This window comes from Anoplopoma fimbria, chromosome 5 (genome assembly GCF_027596085.1).
Source record: "Anoplopoma fimbria isolate UVic2021 breed Golden Eagle Sablefish chromosome 5, Afim_UVic_2022, whole genome shotgun sequence".
NCBI lineage: Eukaryota > Metazoa > Chordata > Actinopteri > Perciformes > Anoplopomatidae > Anoplopoma > Anoplopoma fimbria.
The window spans coordinates 3,587,010-3,612,942 of NC_072453.1; the positions used below are offsets into that span (position 1 = coordinate 3,587,010).

The 25,933-nt window shown below is 40.7% G+C and overlaps 2 protein-coding genes across 5 annotated transcripts; one reads left to right on the forward strand and one right to left on the reverse strand.

The window, feature by feature from the left end:
* The first annotated feature begins 99 nt into the window (after positions 1–99).
* mms19 (MMS19 homolog, cytosolic iron-sulfur assembly component) lies at positions 100–15,917 on the forward strand. Of its 3 annotated transcripts, none has more exons than XM_054598448.1 (32): positions 100–107; positions 509–603; positions 1,084–1,132; positions 1,439–1,539; positions 1,803–1,888; positions 2,081–2,155; positions 2,692–2,761; positions 3,578–3,706; positions 3,862–3,923; positions 4,266–4,352; positions 4,474–4,548; positions 4,742–4,819; positions 5,490–5,628; positions 6,438–6,592; positions 6,779–6,848; positions 7,357–7,482; positions 7,576–7,657; positions 8,395–8,492; positions 8,809–8,970; positions 9,454–9,609; positions 9,919–10,018; positions 10,649–10,751; positions 11,043–11,120; positions 11,199–11,325; positions 11,437–11,543; positions 11,804–11,860; positions 11,968–12,154; positions 13,054–13,136; positions 13,255–13,419; positions 13,785–13,844; positions 14,111–14,211; positions 14,612–15,917. In XM_054598448.1, the coding sequence occupies exons 2-32, from the start codon at positions 516–518 to the stop codon at positions 14,640–14,642; spliced, it is 3,087 nt and encodes a 1,028-aa protein (XP_054454423.1). In that variant the 5' UTR covers positions 100–107; positions 509–515; the 3' UTR covers positions 14,643–15,917. The 3 variants fall into 3 exon arrangements, with proteins under 3 accessions (XP_054454423.1, XP_054454424.1, XP_054454425.1); XM_054598449.1 differs by having other exon boundaries at positions 11,046–11,120; XM_054598450.1 differs by having other exon boundaries at positions 11,049–11,120.
* An 85-nt stretch (positions 15,918–16,002) lies between these two features.
* On the reverse strand, positions 16,003–25,616 carry zdhhc16b (zinc finger DHHC-type palmitoyltransferase 16b). 2 transcript variants are annotated; one of them, XM_054598546.1, is made up of 10 exons: positions 25,529–25,616; positions 22,606–22,915; positions 22,314–22,508; positions 21,720–21,808; positions 21,589–21,617; positions 21,298–21,431; positions 20,671–20,756; positions 18,810–18,933; positions 18,587–18,657; positions 16,003–18,099 (listed from the first exon to the last, which is right to left on the reverse strand). In XM_054598546.1, exons 2-10 carry the CDS (start codon positions 22,873–22,875, stop codon positions 17,997–17,999), a joined length of 1,101 nt encoding a protein of 366 aa, XP_054454521.1. In that variant the 5' UTR covers positions 22,876–22,915; positions 25,529–25,616; the 3' UTR covers positions 16,003–17,996. The 2 variants fall into 2 exon arrangements, with proteins under 2 accessions (XP_054454521.1, XP_054454520.1); XM_054598545.1 differs by lacking the exon at positions 25,529–25,616 and having other exon boundaries at positions 22,606–23,665.
* Positions 25,617–25,933: the final 317 nt, after the last annotated feature.

The following is a 25,933-nucleotide window of genomic DNA, read 5'->3' on the forward strand; positions in this document are numbered from 1 at the left end:
AGGCATGCAGGTGTTGGGTTCGCTTACGTCAGGAAGAAACGCAATTATGAATGGGCGGGACTGCAAATACATTCGGATCACTCACGGAGGTACCACAAAGTGATTATGTGCGTCTTCTGTGTTTCTTGTTTTAAATTATATTTTTTTAATGATTCATTTAAAACTGTGAAATGTACAAAAGTGACCACATTGTGCCTCAGATAAAGGGGAGGCAGTGTCAAGGAGCACATCACGAATATCACTTTACTCTCTGCATGGTTTTGGAATTCGGACGACCCCTGAACGCAGCACCAAAGACGAATGTTTGGTTTTCATTTCAACAAATTAGAAGAAAAGAAATAGTTTTAAGCAACATTCGTGTAACCCAAAGGAGTCCACGTAACATTTCATTTTTCAATATAGGTCCTTTTTTTTTTTTATTAAGGCTTATGTAATATAATTGTGTAATGTCACTTTTTGCGTTTTACTTCTAACTTATCGCGCATGCGTGGTCTCACTTGAGTCACAGAGACACGATGGCTGCGGACGGTACCCTGATGCTGTCTCTGGTGGAGGAATTTGTCTCGGGACTGCAGGACAGCAAGGCCAAAGAAGCAGCAACATGTAAATACGTTTTCATCATATTTGCTTCTACACTTTTCCAAAAACACCTTTTCCAAAAACACCTAGCACGTTGAAGCTGCACACAGCAGGGATGTGCAACACGGCATGATGGTTAACGAGCTAACTTAGCGCCACAACATCCTGTGTGGTGTTTCAACCTCATGATACAAACACACACACACAGTCACTCTGACACTAGTCTGCTCACTGCATCACGGTAGCAGCACACACTGTGACGTTTTCTCCTAGTGTCATTCACTCGTAATGATATATTTAATGCTAGACCGGTGTGGTTTCCCGGCATGCCACTTGCTAGCTGCTGTGTTTGTGTCCAAAGGAAAGCATCCTGTCAATGAACTCTGTACCTTTGAACCCCGCCGAGGTCGTTAGTTAATCTGCAAGTATGTTGCTCTGCGTGTTTGTAGTTGGCTGTCTTATCATTGCTTTGCTACAATTCACTAAACTTGGCTTTGTGTTCAGGTGTCAAAGATGGACAGTTTACAATACTGCAGCTGGTGGAAGCACTGGGGTAAGCTATAAGAAGGTTACTAACATTGTAAAAGCATTGCCATATAAGTACAATTAAAAAATATCCTCTATATGTTGGGCTCTTAATTTGGTTTAGTATATGTTAAACTAGGGAGGTTGTGGAATTTCAAAAGGTTACACTCAAAAATGTTACCCAGCTAAGGGATTCATTTACTATACATTTTAAATAATATCCACCCTATATTGTGTTCTTCTATTCATTGAAAAACATCTAATTTCACACTCTGAGTTGCTCTTATATTATTATTTGGTAATAATTACCATTGTCCTTTCCTTCCCTGTTTAGACTGAGCCTCACCAGCTCTCAGCCTCACACCCGGGCCAGAGGAGTCCAGCTTCTGTCTGAAGTTTTACATGATTGCTATGGCGGCCTCACAGAAAGAGAAGGTGCACATCTTCTCCTATATTTTGTTAAAACATCTATCCCACTGCCTTCTTTACTCTTTGTTTGTTTTTGTGTTATTTGGGTGCAAAACCATCATCTCGTTGCCTTCTTGGCTGATATATAAATGATTCAAAAGAAAACAAATGATAAATCTGTATCCAAATGACTTCAATTTGCTTGCCAACAGTCTTGCAGAACTGCATGCAACATATGAAAAGTGATATTTTTTTTAATCAACATGTCTCCCTGTCTCTGTTCTCCCCAGTGGAAGTCCTCATTGCCTTCTATGAAAACCGTCTCAAGGACCATTATGTCATCACACCGCCTGTTTTACAGGGACTCAGAGCGCTGGTGAGTGTTTTCGCCTCTGATAGATTTTTAGTGACAACAACACCTGAAACATCCTGCAAAAGATTAACTGACTGCCAAGTTAGCAAGTCAGTTTCTGCTTGGCGGGGTTTGAGAATCATTTTGAGAAGCTCCAGATGTGAAAACGGAGATGTATGTTCACTTTGTGTGTCTGTGTTTGTGCTTTTTCCCCAGACAAAATGTACAGTGTTGCCTCCTGGCTCAGCTGTGTCCATGCTGAGGTCTTTGTTCCAGGATGTTCATGCTCAGGTGAGACTTGACACTATTATAATTAAGTTGTCAAAGTCGTAGCAAAACATAATTGCTCTGAATCGTATTGTTTAGTTTATTCATGAGGAACAAAGACAGCTTATCAACCTACTGTACAAGTCTATTATTCATCTGCTGCCCTTGGTCAGATGTAAAAATGCACAAAAGCAGTGTGTCATTCACTGACCTCCCTTGTAACCCAACATATGCAAACCCACAACCATGCAGGGCTAAATCTGAACAATTTTGCAAAAATAAATTTAACCTGACGTCGCATTGCGGTTGCCAATCACATAACCAGCCATGAATGGGCGATACAAAACAATTGAGTGAATCAAATGGGCCACACAGCCGCACAACCCTGCCCCTGAGTGCAGCCTTAGAGTGTCTGATGATGTTCTCTTTTCCTCCATGTCTGTGAAGCACTTCCTCTTCTATTAAGTATGCTTGGTCGGTACACTTGACTCTTTCAATTGTTGTTAAACTTTGGTGTTGTAGGTAAAAAGCTCAAAGGGTCTGTTCATTTTTTTCTCCAGTCTTTGATGCTGGCCGAGAGAGCGTGCGTCTACAACATGCTCATCAACCTCATGGCGACCAGAGAAGCCGGTAAGAGATGTCAGGTTTGGGTCTGATTCACCGTAGCTGAGTTAGTAGAGGAAGGCACGAACAGCTCCCCATAATGACTGAAAAAAACAAAGTATCTGTGTTGAAAATGTAGGTAATCCACAATAGCAGAGAGTGAGTTTTGAAAGGCAGAAATCTCACCAGTTGGCTGACTTATCACTGTAGTTGTCGCTCACTACAGAGCACTTAAACTCTTACCAGCCCTGTAATAAAGGACATAGTTGTTACACTTTTCCCTCCTTTGTTTGGCAGTTGAATGATTTCGCATCCACTGCATGTTTTGAATAGACATACTGTATAATAAGCAAATAGAAGACCGACAGCGATTGTGTGTAGCTCCCGGTATTTATGATGAACACCGCAGCATGTGTGATGGAACAATGTGACCCCACCTCTGTGTCCCCCTCTTACACTACAGCAAAAGTAAACATAATAATAGCACTTACATAATAGCTTCCATCAATTAAATACAAGAAAATGCTTGATTTAAAAGAAAATGGCTCCGGGCATCTGATGAATCCTCTTAGTATTGGCTGGTTGCTGGTCTTTTTTTTTTTTCTCAGTTTATATGCAACGTATCATTTATTGTGCCTTAGCAATCTTCAGCATAATTGTAGTCTACGCCCTACATCCTAACAACTTCCTCCAATCAGGAAGAGGTATGTGGTGTAATTTCTTTAAATTTGCGGTTGTAAGAATTTGTCAGCACTCTGCAAACATTATGTGAAAACCCAATATATCTGTTAGCCGTCTTATAGAACTTAAAGAAAACTGTGTTTCTGTTTGACTTTTCCACAGAACTGAAGGGTTTGGGGGCAGACTTTGTGTTTGGTTTTGTCCAATCAATGGACGGTGAGAGAGACCCTCGCAACCTCCTGTTGGCCTTCCAGATTGCCAAGAGCATCATCCTCCGAGGTTATGATCTAGGTGAGAGTGCATACATGTGCATACACACTCAGCATCTTTTCCCTTTTTTCTCTGTATCTCCGTCCCTCTCTGACCTTGTTTTGAATTTTGTTACTATCCGTTGCACAGTTCAAGCATGACTCTTTTTTTTTCCTCCCGTTAATCTGATGTCTCAGGTAAATTCACAGAGGAGCTGTTTGAAGTGACGTCCTGCTATTTCCCCATCGACTTCAGCCCCGTAAGTCCCTGTTTACTCAGCTGCTTTTGTCTGAGAACTGACGAAAGCAGAGAGTGCAGCAGACAGAAATGTCATCACTGACTTCCTGTGACCTCAGACTAACTCTGTTAAAACAATAACACAGTGTCTGCCTCCTCGTCTGCTCACGTACATTTCCTGTCTCTGTCACAGTTTGTTGACTCTGGATCAAAGAAGTGCTTTGTCACAATGCCGTTAACATGACAGGGGGTTTTGTGTGGAATAAGGACATTCGTCTGTAAACATAGTTAGGTACATTTATGATTTCTGTGTGGTGTCTCTTTTTGATTCCCCCCCTTCATGCACATTTTCCACCATCCTCAGCCTCCCAATGACCCCCACGGCATCACCAGAGAGGATCTCATCCAGATGCTGAGGGACGTCCTCACTGGGACGCCCCGGTTTGCTGAGGTAGGACAATTTACATTTTGTTTCTTGGTGCAATGGAGATCTTGTGAACTGTGAAGTTTTGGATAACATCATTTTTCTCTGATGGCCTAAAGAGAGTTTTATGTCCTGTTCATTACTCCAGTTTCTGTTACCGCTCATCATTGAGAAACTGGACTCAGACGTTCAGAGTGCGAAGCTGGACTCGCTGCAGACTCTGGTGAGAAATCTCTATTAATCTCTACTATTTTTCTAAAGTTTGTAAATGTTGATGATGCACTGTTGACATTGTCTAGGCAACACAGTGACTCATTACAACTAAAGTAGAGCTGCTGAGAGGCCCAGAGCAGGAGGGTTTATGTCCAATTTATGAAGTTGATTTCATTGTTATTACCACACTTGATATTTTTCAGACTGCTGGTGTGTCACAATATGAACATAAGGACTTGGCGGAATTCCTTGAGGGACTATGGGCGTCACTGCGGAGAGAGGTTTGTTTGAGATAAATGTATACAAAACATTAATAGTACTCTGGATTTTTATTTTGAGTTTTTTAAAGAAACATTTAAACATCTTTAAAATGTGTATTTTGTGTAGAGATTGCTTTCTGCTTATCTTTATTGCTAGGAATTATAAACAAGAAGCATCTTTATGGCTGCATTCATATTATTTTTCAAACACTGCAGCGTTTAGTCTTTTAGTTTGTGTTGTTTGTCCAGTTGCCAACAATAGCAACTCCAAATGAATGCTCCAAGATGAGGATGTTAGTCACAGTCATCTAACAATAGAACTAATGGAACAGAAGTGAGAATGTCGTCGAAAGCATCTATAGGAAATGACCCAAAACACAATGCTTTATAGGAAGAAGGGATCAAATGCAGTTTCTCGTGCTCTGAGAGTCTGGACTGATGCTCATATTCATCCGTATTTGCTTTTGTTCTAAACAAGAGAAGAGAGAAATGCCTCATGCTCCAGGTGCTGAAATCACAAATTGAAATAAAAAATCAATTACAGTAATGTGTCAACATTTTCCATTCCAGTCTAACCACTTAGATCAAAATAAACAAACTGTTAATGTTATCACCCTTTTTGTCAATCTGAAGAACAAAAAGAAAAATGTCACCCAGCTAAAAATGTCCCCTTCTTGTTGTTTCCTTGCAGGTGTTTCAGACATCGAGCGAGAAGATTGAGTCTGCCGGCCTCGCTGCTCTTACCGCACTCACTTCCTGTCTATCTCGCTCAGTCCTCAACTCTGACTCTGAGGACTCCCTCAGCACCTTCCTGGATCTCGTTCTCAAAGGTGAAAAGTTGTGAAATCGAGCTTATTTGCACATAAAAAAACCGATTATTTGGACAATGTAAGAACTCCAGGATTGTATAAAACATGTCAAAAGAAAGGAAAAAATGCCATGAGAGTGATAGAGGTGAAATACATGAGAAGAAAATAACCTAAGTTGATGCAGGCAGAGTGACAGTAAGGCTGTGAGAGGGTGTGTAGATGTAAAAGGGCTGAACTAAATATATCACAGCTGTGGTTATGAGTAGATAGGCAGGAAATTATACCATAGCGACTGTTTAGTTCTCTTATTTCAACCATCTGCTTGTACACCGTTGTCGTGTTACCCTCAGGTGATGGTTAGATTAATTTGATTGCTATTAGTTTCTCATAGCAGTTCAAGTTGAGGAGAACTTACCAACGAGTATTACAGCTTTCATGGCGTTTATGAGTACCCAAATGTAAAATCTATAATTCTTCAGAAAGTAGTCTTGATCGTAATTATGATATAGACACTGGGGTTTGACTAATATTGGTTGATTTCTAAAAGCCAATATCTGCATCAATATTTTAGACAGAAATCCTTCCCATCCCAAAACTGAAAGATAATCACAGGGATTACTGTGTGAATGTGTATTCTCTTTAGGTGACATGGGAGACAATAATGAACATGATTGAATGAAACCAGAGCGTTTTAGTGTTGCCAGCTCTTAAACCCAGCAAAACCCTTTCTTCGTTTTTAATCTCTTTCTTTTCTTCGATAAAAGTCGCTAACATACCAGTCGAATGCAGTGAGTGGTCTTCTTTTTACTGAAAGTGTGATGTGGTTCCAGACTGCAAACATCACCTGTGTGAGCCGGACCTGAAGCTCGTGTGGCCCAGCGCCAAGCTGCTACAGGCCGCCTGCAGCGCCTCCAACAGGGCGAGCCACATCATAACAGACGCCGTCATGCCCTCTCTCATTGAGCAGTACAACAGCAGAGCACAGGTAAATAAGGAAAACTGACACCCATAGTTTGTTTGGTTTAAATTTAAGAAACTTTTAGAGCTATATTTCATGCATATATTTATGAAATAAAGTCGTTCACTCTGAAGTCAAAGTGTTGATATTATTTGTGAGGATATCGGTAACTTATATCAAGCTGGCTAACATGACTTTTCTGTCTTTGTGCAGTGCTCCCACAGACGAACTTTGCTGGAGGTGGTGCAACGATTTATTCAGTCGGTAAAAACCTGCGAGAACGGCAAGTGTTGTTTATTACTTTATTACTTCAGGGCAACATACTAATTCCAGATCCTTCATGTGTGACAACCGTTTCTTACAGCTACGTCTTGTTCCACTTAAACACCAATAAATAATTATACAAATCTTCAAATTATACTACAAAGTATACATTTGTTTCAGAATTTAATCCCCATGATCAAATCTGTATTTCTTATCTGTTTCATATCCTCGCATTGCTATGAGTGTGGTGTTTGAGCGCTGAAGCATCCCGTTTAATGACCGGAATGAAAAGCTTGCCGTAGTTTATCGTCTCTTGACATTAAATCTTGAATTTTCCAACTGCAGTGCGAGGTAATGTGTGTTTGTGTAAACTCTGATCGTCAGGATCAGGAACTTCAAAAGGGATTGTTTACTCTTTTTTTTAAAATATTATAACTGTGTACATGTGCTGCTTGTGCTCTCAGATTTTAACTCTTCTCTTCTGTTTTTTTTTTTTTTTGTGTCTGTGTTTCATCCCTCCACTTTAGAAGAGAGTGTGTTTTTAGCCTTCCGCCCGTCTCTGTGCACCATGGTGTTTTCAGCTCTGGCAGAGACTAATTCCAGCCTTCAGATCACAGCCACCTCTGTGCTCACCTCACTAGCGCAACAAACAGGTGAGATGCGATAAATTCTTACATTCACAGCCTGCAGCAGAGTCGGATTTAGTGCCAAATTCAGCACTGTTTCAAATCTACTGTCTCACTCAGGTCTGCTGTTGGACTCTGATATCGAGCTGGCTGTAGATCACCTGACCAGACTGTTACTGACGGAGGAGGACGACAGAGTCAGGTGAGCTAATGTTGAATATACTTCCATCTTCACATCCAAGCTTAGAATGAGCCCTTTATTTCTACATAGGGAGCGGGTCCTCTTCACTAAGTCCACCCTGTTTCTACAGTAGCCAAGAATAGACAACCCAAAAAATGACTCCAGCGAGAGCCTTCCATGTTTTCACGTTGCCTTTAAGGCCACCGTAGTTCTCTAAAGGCTTAGATAGGGAGGGGTGAGCAGAGGGGCATTCAGTTGGATGTAACTTGTAACCTCACCACTAGATGCCACTAAATCCTGCACACTGCTCCTTTAAAACTCATACAGTGTACCTTTTTGTTGCACAGTTAAACTTATGAGGGATGTCCTTTTTTGCCCCGATACGAGTCACTTATTATTGAGCATCTTCCGATACCGAGTTCAGATCCAAAACTTAAATCCATTTTTTATGCTTAAAATAGAAACGCTCAGCATTGCATTAAGAAAAAAAAATGCCTGCTTCCGAGCTGTTTCTTAATTTATTTTTACATTGTCTGCACTCATTGCGATGCTGTGCATGAAAGCTTCAAGAGTAGAAACCCCTCAGAGACATCTGACTAAAACTAAAACAAAGGATTGGATCGGGCTTAATATAGCCAATTCTGTAACTTGTATAATCCTTTGACCGGCCCTTATAACGATCTCTGAGATTGGATCGGGACAACCCTACTAAACATAAATGGTGTCCATCTGAATATTTGTCTTGTTTCTGCCTCCAGTCTTGCTGTGGTGGAGTGTGCCGGAGCCTTAGCTGAGTTGCACCCTGCAGCTTTTATCACTAAACTGATCCCCAGACTAAAGAAGGAGATATTTTCTGGTAAGTAAAAAGCATGCGCTAAAAATATGACATACAATACAAGATATTTGCAGAAATAGATACTAATATTTGTGTTATACAATGCCTATTAAAATTGACTTGATCTTTCTGTGATTTATTTATTTAACTCACAAAAATGTATTTAATGTTTTTTGACCCTGATCAACATAAAAATAAACTTGATTTTCAAGGAATTCATTGCTCAAATATTTGCCCTCCACCGCTACTGTTTTATTGCATTTACTATATCACAGTAGGTCAGCAGAGTGACATGTCATGAATGTATTTTGCAAACCTTTTCCTCTCCTCTGCTCAGAGCCCATGGATCAAGACGACAACAGAGTAGCTTCTGAGAAGAAGTCCCATCATGCAGTGCGCCAGCGGTGTTTGTCTGCTCTGGCTGCGGTGGCGATCCAGCCCAGTGTTGTCCAGGAGAGCACTCCTGTCCTCTTGGATGTCCTCAGCTCAGCACACACAGGTAATCTGTCTGGAGAGATGTTTTTTTTCTTTTACTTCAGGCATAGATTAATTCAGCTTCATAGTTAAAACCTTACCAGGATCACCGTCCATCTCAAACTGCATTTTCTTTGTATTGTGTGAAGATTTTAATTTTTTTTTCACATAAATTGCCTTGAAGCAGTCACACTCTCTTCATATTTAACAGCATACAATAGTTAAAGCACACTTAAGGTAATATACCAATTAGTTTGTCTCCAAATACAAAAAGCTGAAGGTCGAGCAGCACAGAGGTTAGACAAAGAAACACGACCCATCAAATTCTGAAATGTTAGTGTCGGTACTGCTAGCTGATACTTCAGATCTCTCATCTGCAGTGTGCTTGTGTCAAATTACAGATATATGTTATTGCTTGCAGTGAAGTGTGTTGGTGTTCTAATTGACAGGAATATCCCAGGCTTAAGAAATGAAGTTTCATATCAAAATTGTGTTTTTATTTGATCAGGTGGTGTTGTTTTCTCCGTGGAGGAGGTGGTGCTGGCGTGTCACAGTCTCCAGAGAATAGCAGAGCGGGTTCAGGACACCGAGGAGACGGGACGATGCTTCCATGATGTCGTCATCCCCCGTCTGTTGTCTCTGGCACTCCAGGCAGCACTGCAGGGTGAGCAGTCCTTCAACTGAAATTATGACAATGTCTCCTTTTACCTTTCATCATAACCCTTCATTCAAGCCTCAACAAAGAACTGCGACCTACACTACTGATAATGTTCTGCTTTTTGATTCCCAGTCCCACCGCAGTCTTTAAGATGATTAAATCCATTCACAATAAACATATTAACTTTTTAACAGCTGCGTTGATGACCTTCCACTCTCGTCTACCCATATTTGTAGAAAAAAAAAAGTTAAAAAGGTGAACTATTTTAGCTGAAATTTTAAAACATTTTTTAACTTCCTATTCATTTTTTTTTAGGCGAAGGTTCACCTGGTCGTCGTAGTCCTCTGGTGGAGGAGGTGGTCCTCTCTGCCATGGTCCCTGTCATCAGTACTTCCTGCTCAAGGCTGCAGCCAACGTCAGTACAAACCCTCATCCACTCTTCAATACATTAACAAATCTCCACAGGAAGTCTCTTTGTTCTGAAAACCACAATACCATAATATCGCTCTCTGTATCTTTTGTAAAAGCAGAACTTGTCTTACTCTCTCTCTCTACTATCTACAACTATCTAAAAGTAAAGACATACTAAGCATTGTCACCCAAAACATCAGCTATTTACGTGGGATATTTAGCAGTACTTACTGTATGACTGTTCTAGGTGGAATTATATAGCTTTTAAATAGATTGAAGAAAACGTATATTAAAACAGGGTTAATGGTATTAATTATGATTGCCTGCTTTTACTTTTCTAAACTGCTTCATGTAACCATCATTACCACATGCATCTTGCTTCTATTGTTATCACAGTCGCACTGTAGGTGAAGCATTTGTTCTCTACTTAATAGTTTCACAAATTGCTTTTGCCTGCTATGTTGCTTGCTGTTTGTTTTTTAATTTTGTAAAAAAAAAAGAAAGCTGCTAGTTCCTGTCTGTTTCTCACATTTTCTTATTTAGTACGTGTCTCAGATTTATTTTACGAAGTACTATAAGAGCATTCTTTCATGAGGTTTGTGCGGTTTCCTTTGGGGGTGTTTCGTGTCGTCAGGCTGGCGGGACAGACGGCGTCGAGGGCTGTGTCTCTCTTCCTGGATGGCGATGTTTCCTTTTTGCCCGACAACTCGTTCCCTTCAAACATCCAGCTGCTCAAGGTTTGTGCGTACAGAGATTTGTGTAAATGAGTAACTGCTGTTATTTTGGGGCTTTTATTTAAATATCACACCCCAAAAATTCTCCATCAACGCCTTTCTGTACTTTTTATGATAATCAGATAAACAAAAACACTTTTTTGTCATTGACGACGGTATCATAATGATGCAACTGTATTGCAGAATTATTACCTGTATGCCTCATGTCATTTACATTTTGAGTATCTTGGCAGCACTTTTTAATGTCACTGTAACTTTAAAATTGTGATTATTGACACGTGATGTTTTTCCCAGAAGCAGCAGGGGGACTCATGGAGCCAGTCTCAGATGGTTTGTCTGCTCATGGGATGTGTGTGTTCGTTGCCCCGCAGTGTGAGTCTCAACACCTGTAATCTTTTTATTTATTTATATAAACATAGCTGTATTCTAAGTGTTGTGCATGTCATTTAGGTGGAGGTGCCTCGGATGGATCACCTGATGACAGAGCTGGAGGAGATGAGCTGCACCTGCAGCCACCCGCTGTCATACACCTCGGCTGCAAAGTGCTTTGCTGGCCTGGTCAATAAGAGACCACAGGGTCAGTTTGGGGTCTTTACACTCCTGTCAGGAGTCAATTTGTTTTCCTCCAAAACCGAGAACTTCACTTTGTCGACTAAAAGTGTCTGTGATGGTTTGGTTTCTTCTTCAGGCGATTCTCTCGACAGCCTAATTCAGAGGACCATGAAGAGAGTGTGTAGTGAGCTGGACTCTGCGTCTTCACCTGTACGCACTCAGGCCTTCACCCTCATGATCTGGGTAAGAGTCACACTGTTTTCAATATGTTTTCATTATTCTTTTTCTCTGCTAGAGTATTTTTTGCCGGATACAGATCAGAATTTTTGGTCCGATTTTTAAGACATTTAGTGTGTGACGATACACAAAGGTTTTATTTTATTTCACTTATTTTACTGTCGGCTGTCAATCAATAAAATCAAGTTAATTGGGAACATAACAGAAGTATATTATGTAATAAGTATAAGAAGCAGCAGTTGCAATGAAGTTGCTCTTGTCTCCAGGTTGCCAAGGCGCTGCTTCTCCGATACCACCCTCTGTTCACAACACTGACGGACAAGGTAAAAACAGCAACTATATTATATGCTTTATGAAATACAGTAGGAACTTGTGTTCCAATAAAAGTTCACGATGCCAATTAAAATTTTCCCACTGTGTATTTTTGAAGCTCTTTTCTCTACTCGATGACGCTGATCTGGGGCCAGCGGCAGCTGACGCTTTCTGGCTGCTGATGAGTGACTCTGCCGACATCCTGAACCGCAGTTGCCATGCCGATGTCCGCATCATGTACCGCCAGCGCTTCTTCAGTGAGAATTCTGCCAAATTGGTCCAGGGCTTCAACGCTGCCCCGAAAGGTACGAGGCTGAGATAGATTGGGGATTAGAAATTAACTTAATTCAGTTAAAGGCACTATGTGCTGATGATCACATAAAAGGCACTTTAGCAGACAAGAATAAATGCTGCTCTCCATAACGAATGATCATAGAAAATAGAAATACTTAAAAAAAAGATTTAAATTATATTGCTTGTCATTTGTGCTTTTTACATACATTTATACAATACTTACATATGTAAATGCCTATTTTTGTTCTAAACTACATTTGAACGTTTATCCTTTACCTTTATTTGTCCAGCTTTTGCTATTGCCCTTGTACATCAAAAGAGATTTCAAAACAATGTAAAATTCCTTGAAATGGCACATGTACTACTCAACAAAATCTTAATGTTTCTGAAAGAAATGTTTAGAGTGCAGCAATTTGAGCTTTGTCGCTGAATACCAAGATTCCTGGACATCATAGTCGGTCGTATTTGAATATAAAAAGGAAAAAGATGAAATAAGAGAAGGAAAAACAACCTTATGTAGGAGCTTTATTATCCATTCTACTGTCAGATGGAAATCTCAAACTCGCACCTCGGATAATTTGCAGTATAAACATCAATGGACATGAATCGAAGAGTCAGAAGTTTTTATTTATTTTTACAGTTTTAGACTAAATCAGTAAGTATCCATAAAGTGTATGAAAGATTATTCTCACCAAGGGTTACATATAGTTTGTAACCAAAGATGCTTGCTCCTGCTCAAAACCTCAAACACTTATAGAGTGTTTGAAAGACATAATGTAAAATCTCCAAAAGAGAAGAAATCACCTCCAAATGAGTCACTTGTTATTTAGGAGGTTTTAGACTTGTTTTCTCTGGATGTCTCAGGTTTTAGGTACCACTTTAATGTTATGTATCTCTGTGTCCTCTACAGAGAAGAAGCCCAACTACCTGAAGGCTCTGTCTAACATTGTCAATAAACTGCCCAAGCAGGTTCAAGTCACTGAACTACCAGCGGTGAGTGGAGAGCAAAATGTTAGCGAACAGGTCATTTTCAGATGGTACCACGACAACTGTAATCAGTGGCCTCCTGGGAAACGGTCAGTATTAATGTGAAGTTTGTTTCCCTGTCCAGCTGCTGTCTCTGCTGTTGGAGGCCCTATCATGTCCTGACCAGGGCGTCCAGTTGTCCACTCTGTCCTGTCTGCAGCCCGTCCTCATCGACCCACCGCCAGCACTCATCCAGCAGCTTGAGGCTTTGGTCAGCAGGCTGTTGGCCCTCATCTCCAGTCCAGCCATGGTTAGTGAGACGACATACATGAGAGTGTTTTCTGTTCTGATACTGCTGTCATGATTTGGTAAGATTGTGAGCAGCAAATGTTAATTTATCATATGTTGGCGTGCTTGAAACTACAGCAAAATAATATATAATATATTGTATTTCTGTGTGATGCAGTCACAAATGCACGTGCACCTGCATCTCCCAAAAAATGTCATGAATGTAAAGAGAATGTAATGTAAAATGAAAAAGACACCAAGCAGCTCATTCATTGTGTTCAAAGGTGCAATACTGTGTCTTCATTGGTCAGATGAGGCTGCTGATTACGTAGCATGAACGTGTTAATTTGTCGGAGCTCTAACCAATATTTTGTTTGTTTCTCGCAGAGCGTAAGGATCACTTCATTGCGGTGCATCCATGCCATTTCTCGCTTCCCCGAGCATGAGGTAAAACTCAAAGTATTCAGTATGTTTGAGAACCTTGTCATGTTGTTAAATACATTCTAAAAGTTATGATTTTTTTCTTTAGACTGTTACTATAAAATAGAAAATAGTGCTCTATCTCACCTATTGGAAAAACAGCAAATTTGACCCATTTGTTGAGATTATAACTGTATTATTATTGATATTGACAATGTAAAAATAAATCATCACAAGACACTTAAACTTAAAACTTTTTTTAAGGTGTCTTTCAACATGTGTTACTGTTTCAGGTGTTGCCCTTTCGGGCCCGAGTGCTGCGAGCTCTGGCCCGTCCTCTGGACGACAGGAAGAGGCTGGTGAGGAGAGAGGCGGTTCAGGCAAGAGCAGAGTGGTAAGAGTCAGATACCTCCGTTCAAGATACACACTGGAGAATATTTAAATCCTAAATCTATTTGAAATCACAAAATAACACACTTGTCATGACAGAGGTCTTTGTTTCTGTGGTATATTTGCTTATAGACAATCCTGCTAATTTCCACTAAATGTTGTTGTGTGATCCAGGTATTAACACGCAAAGGAATGAAATGTCCGTAAACCCATTCACAAAATAGGTAGAGTTGTATCCTCTCCCAGGAAGCAAATAAGCAGATAAACGCCCCAAATCCCAAAGTTCTGTTCTTTTGAATGCATTTTTTGCATGCATGCTTTTTAATGGTCATGTGCCAAATAAACACTGTGTCTTTTTAGCTGGTTCGTCACAAAAAGGTGTCTCTTTCTTGTTTTCCTCACAGGTTCCTGTTAGGAAGTCCTGGAGGAAGTTGATTCTGCTCCTCAAACACAACCCAAGTTTCCCTAACCTGGAAGAATACAGATGTAGGAAAGTCCATCTCCTGGACCAGGTACCAAGGATCAAAGCTGCACAATCCACACAACAGCTCTCTGACCATGGTTCCCTCCCCTCCCTTTTCTTTGGATCTTCCAGCATCCCTTTATCCTCCCTACTCGTCTTTACAACCAGAATCCCTCCACCTTCTCTCCTTTTTACTGTTTTTGTTGTAACTGTCTCTATCTTCATGAACGCACAAATAAGAGTATGTGGACTGACTGGGAGCATTGTCTAAGTGAAAAGAATGTTTATTATGCTGAACATCTCATGTACCTTTTTGTCTTTCTAACTACGTATTTGGAGAAAATATAACTTCAGACTGCATAAAAGCATTTGTCATTCATAATTGTAAAAATGTGACTCAAAGTGCATTTTAAATCACCCAAAGTTTTATCTTATAAGATTCCTACTCTGTCAGATAAGCAGTTAAAATACTATTATCTGCTGCTTTTCTACAAATACCAAACAAATTGATCAAGAAATTGATGATTCTTATTGAAAATCTGATCAAACATGTTTGGATATAGTAAGAAAGTGAAGTTGAATTTCAAAATAGCTCTTGTTAAATGGTTTGAATGTGTGAAATCCCATACGAAAAGAGAAAACAAAAACTGTACATACATTGAATGATGATGTGATGAACTGTTGGGGCAACATTTACTTTCAGTCTTATTTTTTTTTTATCTTCATGACCATTTTGACTGCTGGAAACATCAAAGAACTCCACTTCACTGCATATAAAGATGTGGACTTAACAGCCAGATGAGAGCAGCACTGAACCCAGCAGGCACTGATGGCCTTTAATCTTCTCATCTGGATGAATGTGTAATTGAGCAGTAATGTCTAATAATAACAGCTGGGGTGTTTGATTCATGTCACTCTGGTGTGCCAGCTGGGTGGGGGGGTGAAGACCAGGTAGAATGTGGATGTGCCAATTGTCTGCTGAATCACAGGGTGGCATGTATCAAACCTCCACTGAGATCATTTTAAGATTAATTTTACAATAATAAATACCTATGTTGAGGTTAATGTACGTTGAATTAAGAGTAAGTTATGTGAACAATATGACGAACGTCTGCATTATATTCTGTCAATAGCTGAAATAATATTGATGCAATATCGTAGTTATTGTCGAGTCATTGCATTAAGGTCGGCTGACCTTGGACCTCACATCACCTTATGCCAAGGAAATACAGTATTTAAAATGTCATTAAAACCTTTCTTTGTAATTATTCAAAATGCATTCAATGTCATTTTTTATAGTTTAAATGTCACCACCACCAAAAACTACAAATATCAAACAGGTTTTTTATTAAAAAAAGACAATAAATCAAACTGGAGCTCTGCTCCCATTGGTTACACATGATATCACAGCTGTACATCATGTTTCTATGGCAACTAAAGATCCAACCCATCCATCATTAAGTCAATGGTACAAACATGTTGCGGTCAAAAATCTGAAAGGGAATTAAAAATCTGGTATTTCACAGTGCCGGATTTACTTATTTAAAGTGACTCGTTTTAAATACGGAACAAACAAGGCACACAACTATTTCTTTATCAGTAGTAAACCTTAAAACATGAATATTATTGAAATTAGGACCAAAATGAAAAATTATCTTTCAAAATCTGTTTTCATCTGACGACATTAAGAAACACTTGGATTTTACCTCAGCCCAAGACATACAAAACACAGTTATTATGGACAACATGTACAAGAGAAACTAAAAGACGAGGTCTGGGCTCAGATCTCTGGGTTAACATGAAGTCAGGGATCAACATGGTGTCAGTTATTAATGGTGCTAGATTTTGCATTTCATCATCAATAAACCGTGAGCACATTAAAGGGGTAGCTTGGCTGTTTTGAAGTGGGCTGGCATGAGGTACTTCTCAATAGTCGGTGCATTACCTACAGTAGATGGTGGTCGGCACCAAAACAAAAGCTTACTTTGAAAAAAGCAATTCCAGTTGAAGTGTGTGCTGTATTTAGAATGTTTTCTCCAGTTTACCTTGCCCTGAGACAGCTATACGGTCTATGTATCTGACAGGGAGCTGGAACTGTTATATATAATCTCTACAAAAGCTACCAGACTGTTAAAAAAAAAAAAAAAAAAAAAGCCTTAACCTTTGACCTTGCAGAACACAGGGGTTGCTGGTCTACGGCTGCCTTGTTCCGTTAGTTTGTTGGTGTTATTGTGTGACTTTGGTGAATCAAAACTAACCAAAGTCACACAATAACACAAAGAAAGTAACCGATTGAGACAGCATTAGATCAGCAACACCCATGTTCTGCAGGGTAAAATAACTGTTTTTTACCCCCAATGGAGTCTGGTGGCTTTGGCGAGAGCAAAGATGGATATAAAGGCTTCGGTTACCCTGTTGGAAACGGCTGTCTCATGGCAAATTAAACTGGAAAAAATGTTCTAAATGTAGTGTACACAGTTTGTTTTTTTTCAGATTAGCCTTCATTTAAGGTGGCCAAAATACATGTTGCTGCTGTTTCTGTACTCATGTCTGCTTCTCCAAAATGGGGCCTGCCGACAAGTCATCCTGTTGAAGGTAGCACACTGACTATGGGTAAGTACCTCATACAACCCTACTTCAAAAGACCCAAACTAGCACTTTAGCGCTGGCACATTAAAAGAGTGTAAACAAATGAGACCTTCTCTGAGAAGTCAAATGGAAAGCAAAACACTCACATTTACCTCCGTCTCATATTTGAAAGCATTGACAATACAACTGAAAAAGGGTAATGACGGCTTAAAATCATTTTAGTTTACAATGTGCTGTGTTAACGTTTTAAGACGTGACATGTAGCACCTTTAAATGTGCGTAACTGCAGACTATGGTGTTCTCCAATGCTTCCCATACTGTAGTGATTTTCAGTCAAAGAGATGCACAGAAAGTATTTTTGGTGTCTTCACGGATGGTCGGGAGAACGTTGTCGTCTTTACAACTGTGCTGTCCAGCAGCACCATTTATAAATCTAATTAGCGCTGCGACCTCGGCTGGTGGAGAGGTCTACAGTTAGACCTTCAGTGGACCAGAGACGGCTGGGAAATGATGATGAATCCTAACATGATAAATCACTAGTTCTTATTTCCATTCAGTTCCCACTTTTAACAGTGCAAATAACACGGCAAAAAACCTGTGTCTATTTGTGAAACTACAAAGCTTCGTTTTCCTTGTTGTACGATTGTAGCAGCAGGAGCTTCTCTTCTTTGTCCCGATCAGTCACGTTGTTTTCTAGTGTAAATGCAGGTTTTTTGTTTATGGTTTGGAGGAAAGGATCAGATGGCCATGGGGTCTGTTCTGGTGAAGGTAAAGTCCCACATGATGCCGTCACTGTTGGGAAGATGGCCGGAGGGCAAGAGGACCCGCGTGAACCAGTGACTGGGGAAACAGAAGAACAAATACGAATCGGCTGAAAAAAGTTCATCTTTCTGCTGGCTATCAGGTGCAGTTCCCTTACGGATAGGGCTGTCTGGAGGCAAGGCTAAGCAGGGAAAATATTCTAAATAAAGTGAAACTTGTAATCAAAAATACGTTTTTGCGGCTGCCTCGTCCACATGGTACATTGCTTTGCTATACACTGTACACTGGAGCAATTCCTTAAACAACCCCACTTTAGAAAATCCACACTATTCCCAAAAGGTTTTTGCAAAATAGCAACCCATTTCATTGTCCTAACGTATTTACTTTCTGTAATTAACGCCTCAGTATGATTAGTTGTTGTATTTCTGACAGGAAGCTGCTTAGCTGTGGCATTGAACTGCAATTGATTTCATCACAGTACTCAAACATTTTTGCAAAATCAACTATGGCTGAAACTCTTATGATAGAATTCGCACAATTTAGGAAAATGGGTTTCTGAACTCACCTCCTTTTTTCCACACCCAACAGTAACTTCCAGTTGTTCATTGTACCATGATGATATGGATTTTTGAACACCTGCGTTAGAGCACAAGAAAGACATTTTCAAAGTTGTGTTTTATATGAAATACTTCAGGAATAAACAATGTTATTTAAGATTTTTGTCTCAAAATGTACGATTGCATGCGCTCCAACTGATCCAATACTGATTTGTACACCAGTGTATGTACCTTGCCCTTCTCCCGGAGTCTTCTGGTCTCTTTGTTGTTGATGTGACGCTCCACGCTGGTCTCTCCTCTGCTGATGAGGATGCTGTGCCAAAGGGAGAGTCCTCCAAGAGCTACAGACACCGTGCTGCAGGGAGGACATCATTCAACATGAAGTTATCAACCTTTATCTGATGTATAAACAGGGGGGGTGTATGTATATGTGTGTGTATATATATATATATATATATATATATATATATATAGTGGGTACGGAAAGTATTCAGACCCCTTTAAATTTTTCACTCTTTGTTTCATTGCAGCCATTTGCTAAAATCGAAAAAGTTCATTTTTTCTCGCATTAATGTACACTCAGCAACCCATCTTGACAGAAAAAAACAGAAATGTCGAAATTTTTGCAAATTTATTAAAAAAGAAAAACTGAAATATCACATGGTCATAAGTATTCAGACCCTTTGCTGTGACACTCATATTTAACTCACATGCTGTCCATTTCTTCTGATCCTCCTTGAGATGGTTCTACTCCTTCATTGGAGTCCAGCTGTGTTTAATTAAACTGATTGGACTTGATTAGGAAAGGCACACACCTGTCTATATAAGACCTTACAGCTCACAGTGCATGTCAGAACAAATGAGAATCATGAGGTCGAAGGAACTGCCCAAGGAGCTCAGAGACAGAATTGTGGCAAGGCACAGATCTGGCCAAGGTTACAAAAGAATTTCTGCAGCACTCAAGGTTCCTAAGAGCACAGTGGCCTCCATAATCCTTAAATGGAAGAAGTATGGGATGACCAGAACTCTTCCTAGACCTGGCCGTCCAGCCAAACTGAGCAATCGTGGGAGAAGAGCCTTGGTGAGAGAGGTAAAGAAGAACCCAAAGATCACTGTGGCTGAGCTCCAGAGATGCAGTAGGGAGATGGGAGAAAGTTCCACAAAGTCAACTATCACTGCAGCCCTCCACCAGTCGGGGCTTTATGGCAGAGTGGCCCGACGGAAGCCTCTCCTCAGTGCAAGACATATGAAAGCCCGCATAGAGTTTGCCAAAAAACACATGGAGGACTCCCAAACTATGAGAAATAAGATTCTCTGGTCTGATGAGACCAAGATTTAACTTTTTGGCGTTAATTCTAAGCGGTATGTGTGGAGAAAACCAGGCACTGCTCATCACCTGCCCAATACAATCCCAACAGTGAAACATGGTGGTGGCAGCATCATGCTATGGGGGTGTTTTTCAGCTGCAGGGACAGGACGACTGGTTGCAATTGAAGGAAAGATGAATGCGGCCAAGTACAGAGATATCCTGGAAGAAAACCTCCTCCAGAGTGCTCAGGACCTCAGACTGGGCCGAAGGTTCACCTTCCAACAAGACAATGACCCGAAGCACACAGCTAAAATAACAAAGGAGTGGCTTCGGAACAAGTCTGTGACCATTCTTGACTGGCCCAGCCAGAGCCCTGACCTAAACCCAATTGAGCATCTCTGGAGAGACCTGAAAATGGCTGTCCACCAACGTTCACCATCCAACCTGACAGAACTGGAGAGGATCTGCAAGGAAGAATGGCAGAGGATCCCCAAATCCAGGTGTGAGAAACTTGTTGCATCATTCCCAAGAAGACTCATGGCTGTACTAGCTCAAAAGGGTGCTTCTACTCAATACTGAGCAAAGGGTCTGAATACTTATGACCATGTGATATTTCAGTTTTTCTTTTTTAATAAATTTGCAAAAATTTCTACATTTCTGTTTTTTTCTGTCAAGATGGGTTGCTGAGTGTACATTAATGTGAAAAAAAAAATGAACTTTTTCGATTTTAGCAAATGGCTGCAATGAAACAAAGAGTGAAAAGTGCGTGCGTGCGCGCCTTACCTGGTCAGGACCCAGAGGAAGATGACACACTTTTGAGCAGTGGTCTCAGTGTAGGCGTCGGTTGGAGGAGGGGTCTGGTAGTATCTCTGAAGGGGACAGGAAATGGTCAGGCTTACGTATTTGTGACGCATACAGACTTATTTCACTTTCAGATCTGACCCGAGAATGTCTTAGCTCACTGCTCTCTGAGGTCATTTCGGCTCAGGATAAAGAGACTGCTTACAATATGGCTACTTTAACAACCTGGATCCAGTTCCTGGTTAAGTGATCTCTGGATGGCTCCCTTACTTTCAAACTAATTGATATTCAAAGCCTGGAGTTGTTTGTTTACCAGCTGGTGCCTAAGCACCTTTCACATAAGAGGGTCAGAGGTAAATGTGAGAGCAGAGAGCTAAGATCCTTTTCATGTCTCCAATTTCGCTTATCATTTGCCAACTGAGCCCGTCTCCTGCCTCACTGCCTGCTACCGTCTGGCAGGTGCCACCGAACAAAACATTTCATCATAGCTCCTAAATTAAACTGGACACCGTCTCTACTCGTACCCTTAGCAGCAACAAGTACAACAGAATGGAATTTATGGAGTGGCAATAGCTTGTTTTTTTGTTCACATAGATAATAGATCATCACCTCTATGGCATCGTAGGCCTCCAGAAACAAGGCTTTGCTGCTGATGCTGCAGTAGAGGCAGCCTAGTGTCATGTAGAGGCAAAAGGAGAAGAAGTAGCGGTGGTTGAAGTGGCCCACACAGTTATTCAACCAGGCTGGAAACATGTTCAGGTCAATATTTACAAAGATGGGAAGTTTAAAAAAAAAGAAAACAACAACACTTGAAACATTTTAAAAATCAAAAAAAGTAAACAGAGTGAAGCATGTTCATGCATTCTCTTTTTTTTGTTTCATCGCTTGTTAAAAGGATACGACAGTGGTGGTCCATCTTCAAAACACAGCTGTAAAATAAGAAACAATTCACCATTAAGGATTTCTTTTTTTTTTTTTTTTTTTTTTAAACTGAAGAACTGTACATAAGAATTATTATTTGACTATCTTACGTGTTGCAGATGCTGCAGTGGTGCGTCCTGGGCGGTTTTGGAGTGATGCATTTCTTGCAGATGGACACTGAGGGAATATGAATTTTGTCCTAAACAAAAAAACACACATGAAGATGATGTATTATTGTCTTACAAACAGAAGTTTAGACCTGAAAAATAAAGAAATGGCGGTGGTCCTGAGAGCTCAATGCACTGCATGTTAAAAAAAACACATTGCAGGGAACAGTTAAAGTGATGCTCATAATAACAAGGCTAACCCGATATGCAATAATATCTGAATCATACGATGACAATGTTAAAATAAACCAAAAAAAAAAAAAAAGTACACCTCAGGGATTTGTATCCAACACCACTTGGCAACAACAAGCACTTTTTAGCGTCCCCTGGAAATGGTTCCTGTTAAGTTGCATGCTTAACGAGTTGTCAATAGGTCAATATTTGTATTAATTTGCTTGTGTACAAAATAGTACCAAAGCTACCACAGAAGACACTGTTTTAGTCTTCTATAGCTGAGCAGTACCTGATAGCACACATAGCATAAATCTTGCTACACCGTGTCAGCTTTTTTTCCTCAGCCTATCAGGAGTTCACTACCTTGGGCGAGTGTCCTGGAGAGGTGGTGGTGGCCTTGTAGTAATGGAAGACCACCATGATGAGAAGCCAGTGGCCACAGCTAAGGTGCCAGACGATCCAGTACAAAGGGTAGGTGCTGAGAATTGTGGGTAGGACGAACAGGTAGACGATGACCACAACTGTGGTTGTCAGCAGTACGACGAGGCAGACGAACACCTGAAAGAGAAGGAAGAGAGAAGACGTGAGGAGGTGAGGGACATAGTTCGAGGAGTTTTGGGAGAGAAGAGAGAGGGGTAGAAATCCAACAGCTCACCACTCCGAACCAGCGGGTCACATTGTCCACGATCCAGTAGACGGGCTCAAACGCGCAGTCCAGCAGAGTGTCCGCGTTGGTGAGGCTGTTGAAGTACAGTGACTTGAGCAGCAGCTTGCTGTAGCTCCACAGCTCCAGAGTCCGGCCGCTGATCCACGGCTTGGTCGACCCGCCTCGGCCTCCTCTCTGCCGGCACCAGCGCAGAGCGAGCCTCATGGTCCGGGAGAGCTGCCACCTCCAGCTGCTGATGCTGCTGCTGCCCGTACGCATGCCACCTCCACCTCCAGCGCCACCTCCTCTCCTATACACTCTGCCTTCCCGGCACACGCACACACACAGACACACACACCAGCAATGGCAAACGCAGGCCGTGTAAAAGAGAAGCTCTTCGTAGAGCAGCCTGATGGCCGCTGAGTTTTCCCCTGTCATCTCTGCCACCTTCAGGAGAAGTCAAGAGCTGTGAGAGCTCCTTGCACATTTGAAAAGTTAAACCCAACTGGCGAGATACAAGCAGGCAGCACGAGGAACCGCAACCTCCTAGAAAGCACCAGTCGAGTCCTGAGACAGCATCCCTCTGTGTGACACACGGCGGCCAAAGAAAACAAGGACCAGCTACCAGGTATTGAGCTACGCCCATCAGCCCCAATAAATAAACTTCTCCTGTAAATAATTCACAGCAAATCCAGATCTCCAGGCCAAAAACCTCTGAGAAACCTGCAGGGGAGATGCAGAGAGGTAACCCTATAAGAGGGAAACGCGATGGGGTGAATATCTTAAGAAGGAAATAAAGTAGCTACCCGATCCAAGGCATCATTTCATGAAAGTGAGTATTGGTTACACAGATAAGGCTTGTTAGGGTTCTCCGAAATAGGATGGCATGAATAATGAGAGATGCTAATCAGGGACCTTTAGTAGACAGTAAGGCTGGTCAACAACCGGCCCTCTTTCTCTGCTATCAGCTGCAGCTTGACTTCGTATAGTTACCCAAAACAGTGCAATAAGAGATCTAGCATAAAGAATGTAAATGTGTCCCATCTGTCGAGGTCGCACATGATGACACTGTTTTCCTATATTCATTAAAAAGGTGCTACATGCAACATTAATAAATCATGATGAGCACCACATTAATTCTGTAACATAAGTGTAATTACTATGTATGGAAGCCCATTTTCACCAGTGGAAAAAATGGATAAAAAGGTAGGAATCACCTCAAAAAACTGCCAACTAACTAACTTTTTTTTAAACTTTTGATTAATCTGCAATTATTATTATTATTATTTAAGAGACTTGTAATCTATTAATCTCATTTGGTCCATATAATATTAGAAAATATTCAAAAATGCACATAGAAATGTCCAAAAGAAATTTGACCAAAAGTCCAAAAACATGAGAAATATACCACCCTATACAGCAACGCCTCCGCTTGTTGTGCAGACAGGCCGTTTGGCTGACTAAATGGGACCTTGCATATTAATTTGCATGTTATATACAGCGACACACAGAACATGCAAGAGTGGCACACAGCAGGGCACGGCAGTCTCCATGGCAACCCGCTGCCTTAAATCTGGTCTTAGAAGAAAGGAGGATCAACGCCTGCGTCTCACTTCGGAAAGCTTTCATGTGTCCTCTACCTCCAATGTGTCTCAGTCTGATAATTGACTACAAATGCATGTGACATGTTCATGCAAATATGTGAATAAACTAAGATGTACAAGTTTGTCTTTTCCATATAAAATAAATACATTCACTCAATTGAAGTTACTTATGTGCTTTGCAATCACTATAACACTATTCTTGAGATATATGAAGTAGCCATTAATTAAGTATTCATCATATATATAAATTTACAGTTTAACTTCTACATTTTGGCCATGTAAACATGAGGAAATGCAATACAATGCAAATACCTTTTCTACATTTGGGTGGAAGACAGGCTTACTCCATCCATAGCAATATGTTGAAATGATGTCTAGGGTTATGGTTACTTGGATAGCCGGTTAATCGATTAATCAATCAAAAGAAAATGAATTGGCCACTATTCTGACGATCTGACTATTATGGCAAACAATATCCTGTTCCAGCCTCCTCAACATTAAGGTCTTCCTGCTTGATTTTCCATTCAGTATATTTGGACTTGGGTCTCTTGGTCAGACAAAACAACTTTGGGAAGTTAAATGGGCATTTTTCATTATTGTCAGACATTGTATGGACTGAATTATTAATTGGTGAATTGAGAAAACAAAGTCTGCAGTCTTATTGATAATGAAAAAGTGTTGCCTACAACCTTAAACATCCTGATTTAAATATGTTGAATGATTTGTTTACCCAGTCTAAAAGGCCACATTACAGTCAAGTGGTTCAACTTTTTGAAAATGTATTTTTTTTCTGAGTGAAATTAATACAAAAATCCACCATTTGAGCATTAATTTGACAGTAATGGTTTCTCCCCCCCTCTGATATATCATCCCCCACCCTGTAGATTAGATTGGATACTGTGGGAAAGCACCAACAGCCACAGCCAGATCATAGCTATAATAGGCAAGTATTACATTTCTTAATGTAGTATTTTGATCAGTAGCCTCCATGCTATTGTCATATCAGCTCTTAATAAACAGAGAATATCACCTGTGTATACACAAGGGCTGAACAATTCAATCAAAGACTGAGATTATTTGACAAATCCAAATGAAGATCGTTCACGCTGACCAAATGAATTATTATATCCACTTTCATAATATTCTCATCTTTCTAACAGTGAAATAAAGCATTCATCCAATTAGCTCCAATTAGCTCCATGTCTTGCCATTTGCTATATCGCAACAGCTAGCTGCCTCTAGCTACCCTGAATCCTCCCTACGGAAGAGTCATTTTTAATAAATAAAGTACACCAACTCGTGCTAAAGTTGACATTGACATTATGTACCTGGTCAATTGAAGTGGGCGGACAAGCCTGCAGCACTACGGTCAGGTCATGTCGGGCTAAGCTGTTAGCCGTGGTCTCCACTGACTGAGTTACCCAAAGCAAAAAGCAGCGGTGCTTACGGAGATCGTCTATTTCACAAACGTTTCACTCAACAGTGCCAAGGGGACACGTCTTCCGGCTAAACTTGTCACAAGAGAAAATTCGTTTTTTTTAAAGTAAATGTATCAATTGAGGGTCAACTACTGTTACAACAAGGTTAAATCAGTTTGGTTGATATGCTCCAAGTCGTACGTAATACAACGCAAAGTTATTTAAGAAAGGGTTCAATTGCACCAAAAATAATTCCAGTGGGACCTCTTCTTCTCCGAGTCTTTGGGGCAGCTCACTTGAAACCGCGCAATGTAT

Bases quoted from the DNA above. Each gene is read 5' to 3' on its own strand.
- mms19 (XM_054598448.1), top strand. From the start codon at position 516: ATGGCTGCGGACGGTACCCTGATGCTGTCTCTGGTGGAGGAATTTGTC. The intron at 4,353-4,473 runs GTAGGACAATTT...TCATTACTCCAG, and splicing joins GGACGCCCCGGTTTGCTGAG to TTTCTGTTACCGCTCATCAT. The intron at 6,593-6,778 runs GTAAATAAGGAA...GTCTTTGTGCAG, and splicing joins AGTACAACAGCAGAGCACAG to TGCTCCCACAGACGAACTTT.
- zdhhc16b (XM_054598545.1), bottom strand. From the start codon at position 23,034: ATGACAGGGGAAAACTCAGCGGCCATCAGGCTGCTCTACGAAGAGCTT. The intron at 21,618-21,719 runs GTAAGATAGTCA...CTTATTTTACAG, and splicing joins CACTGCAGCATCTGCAACAC to CTGTGTTTTGAAGATGGACC. The intron at 18,658-18,809 runs GTACATACACTG...GCTCTAACGCAG, and splicing joins GACTCCGGGAGAAGGGCAAG to GTGTTCAAAAATCCATATCA.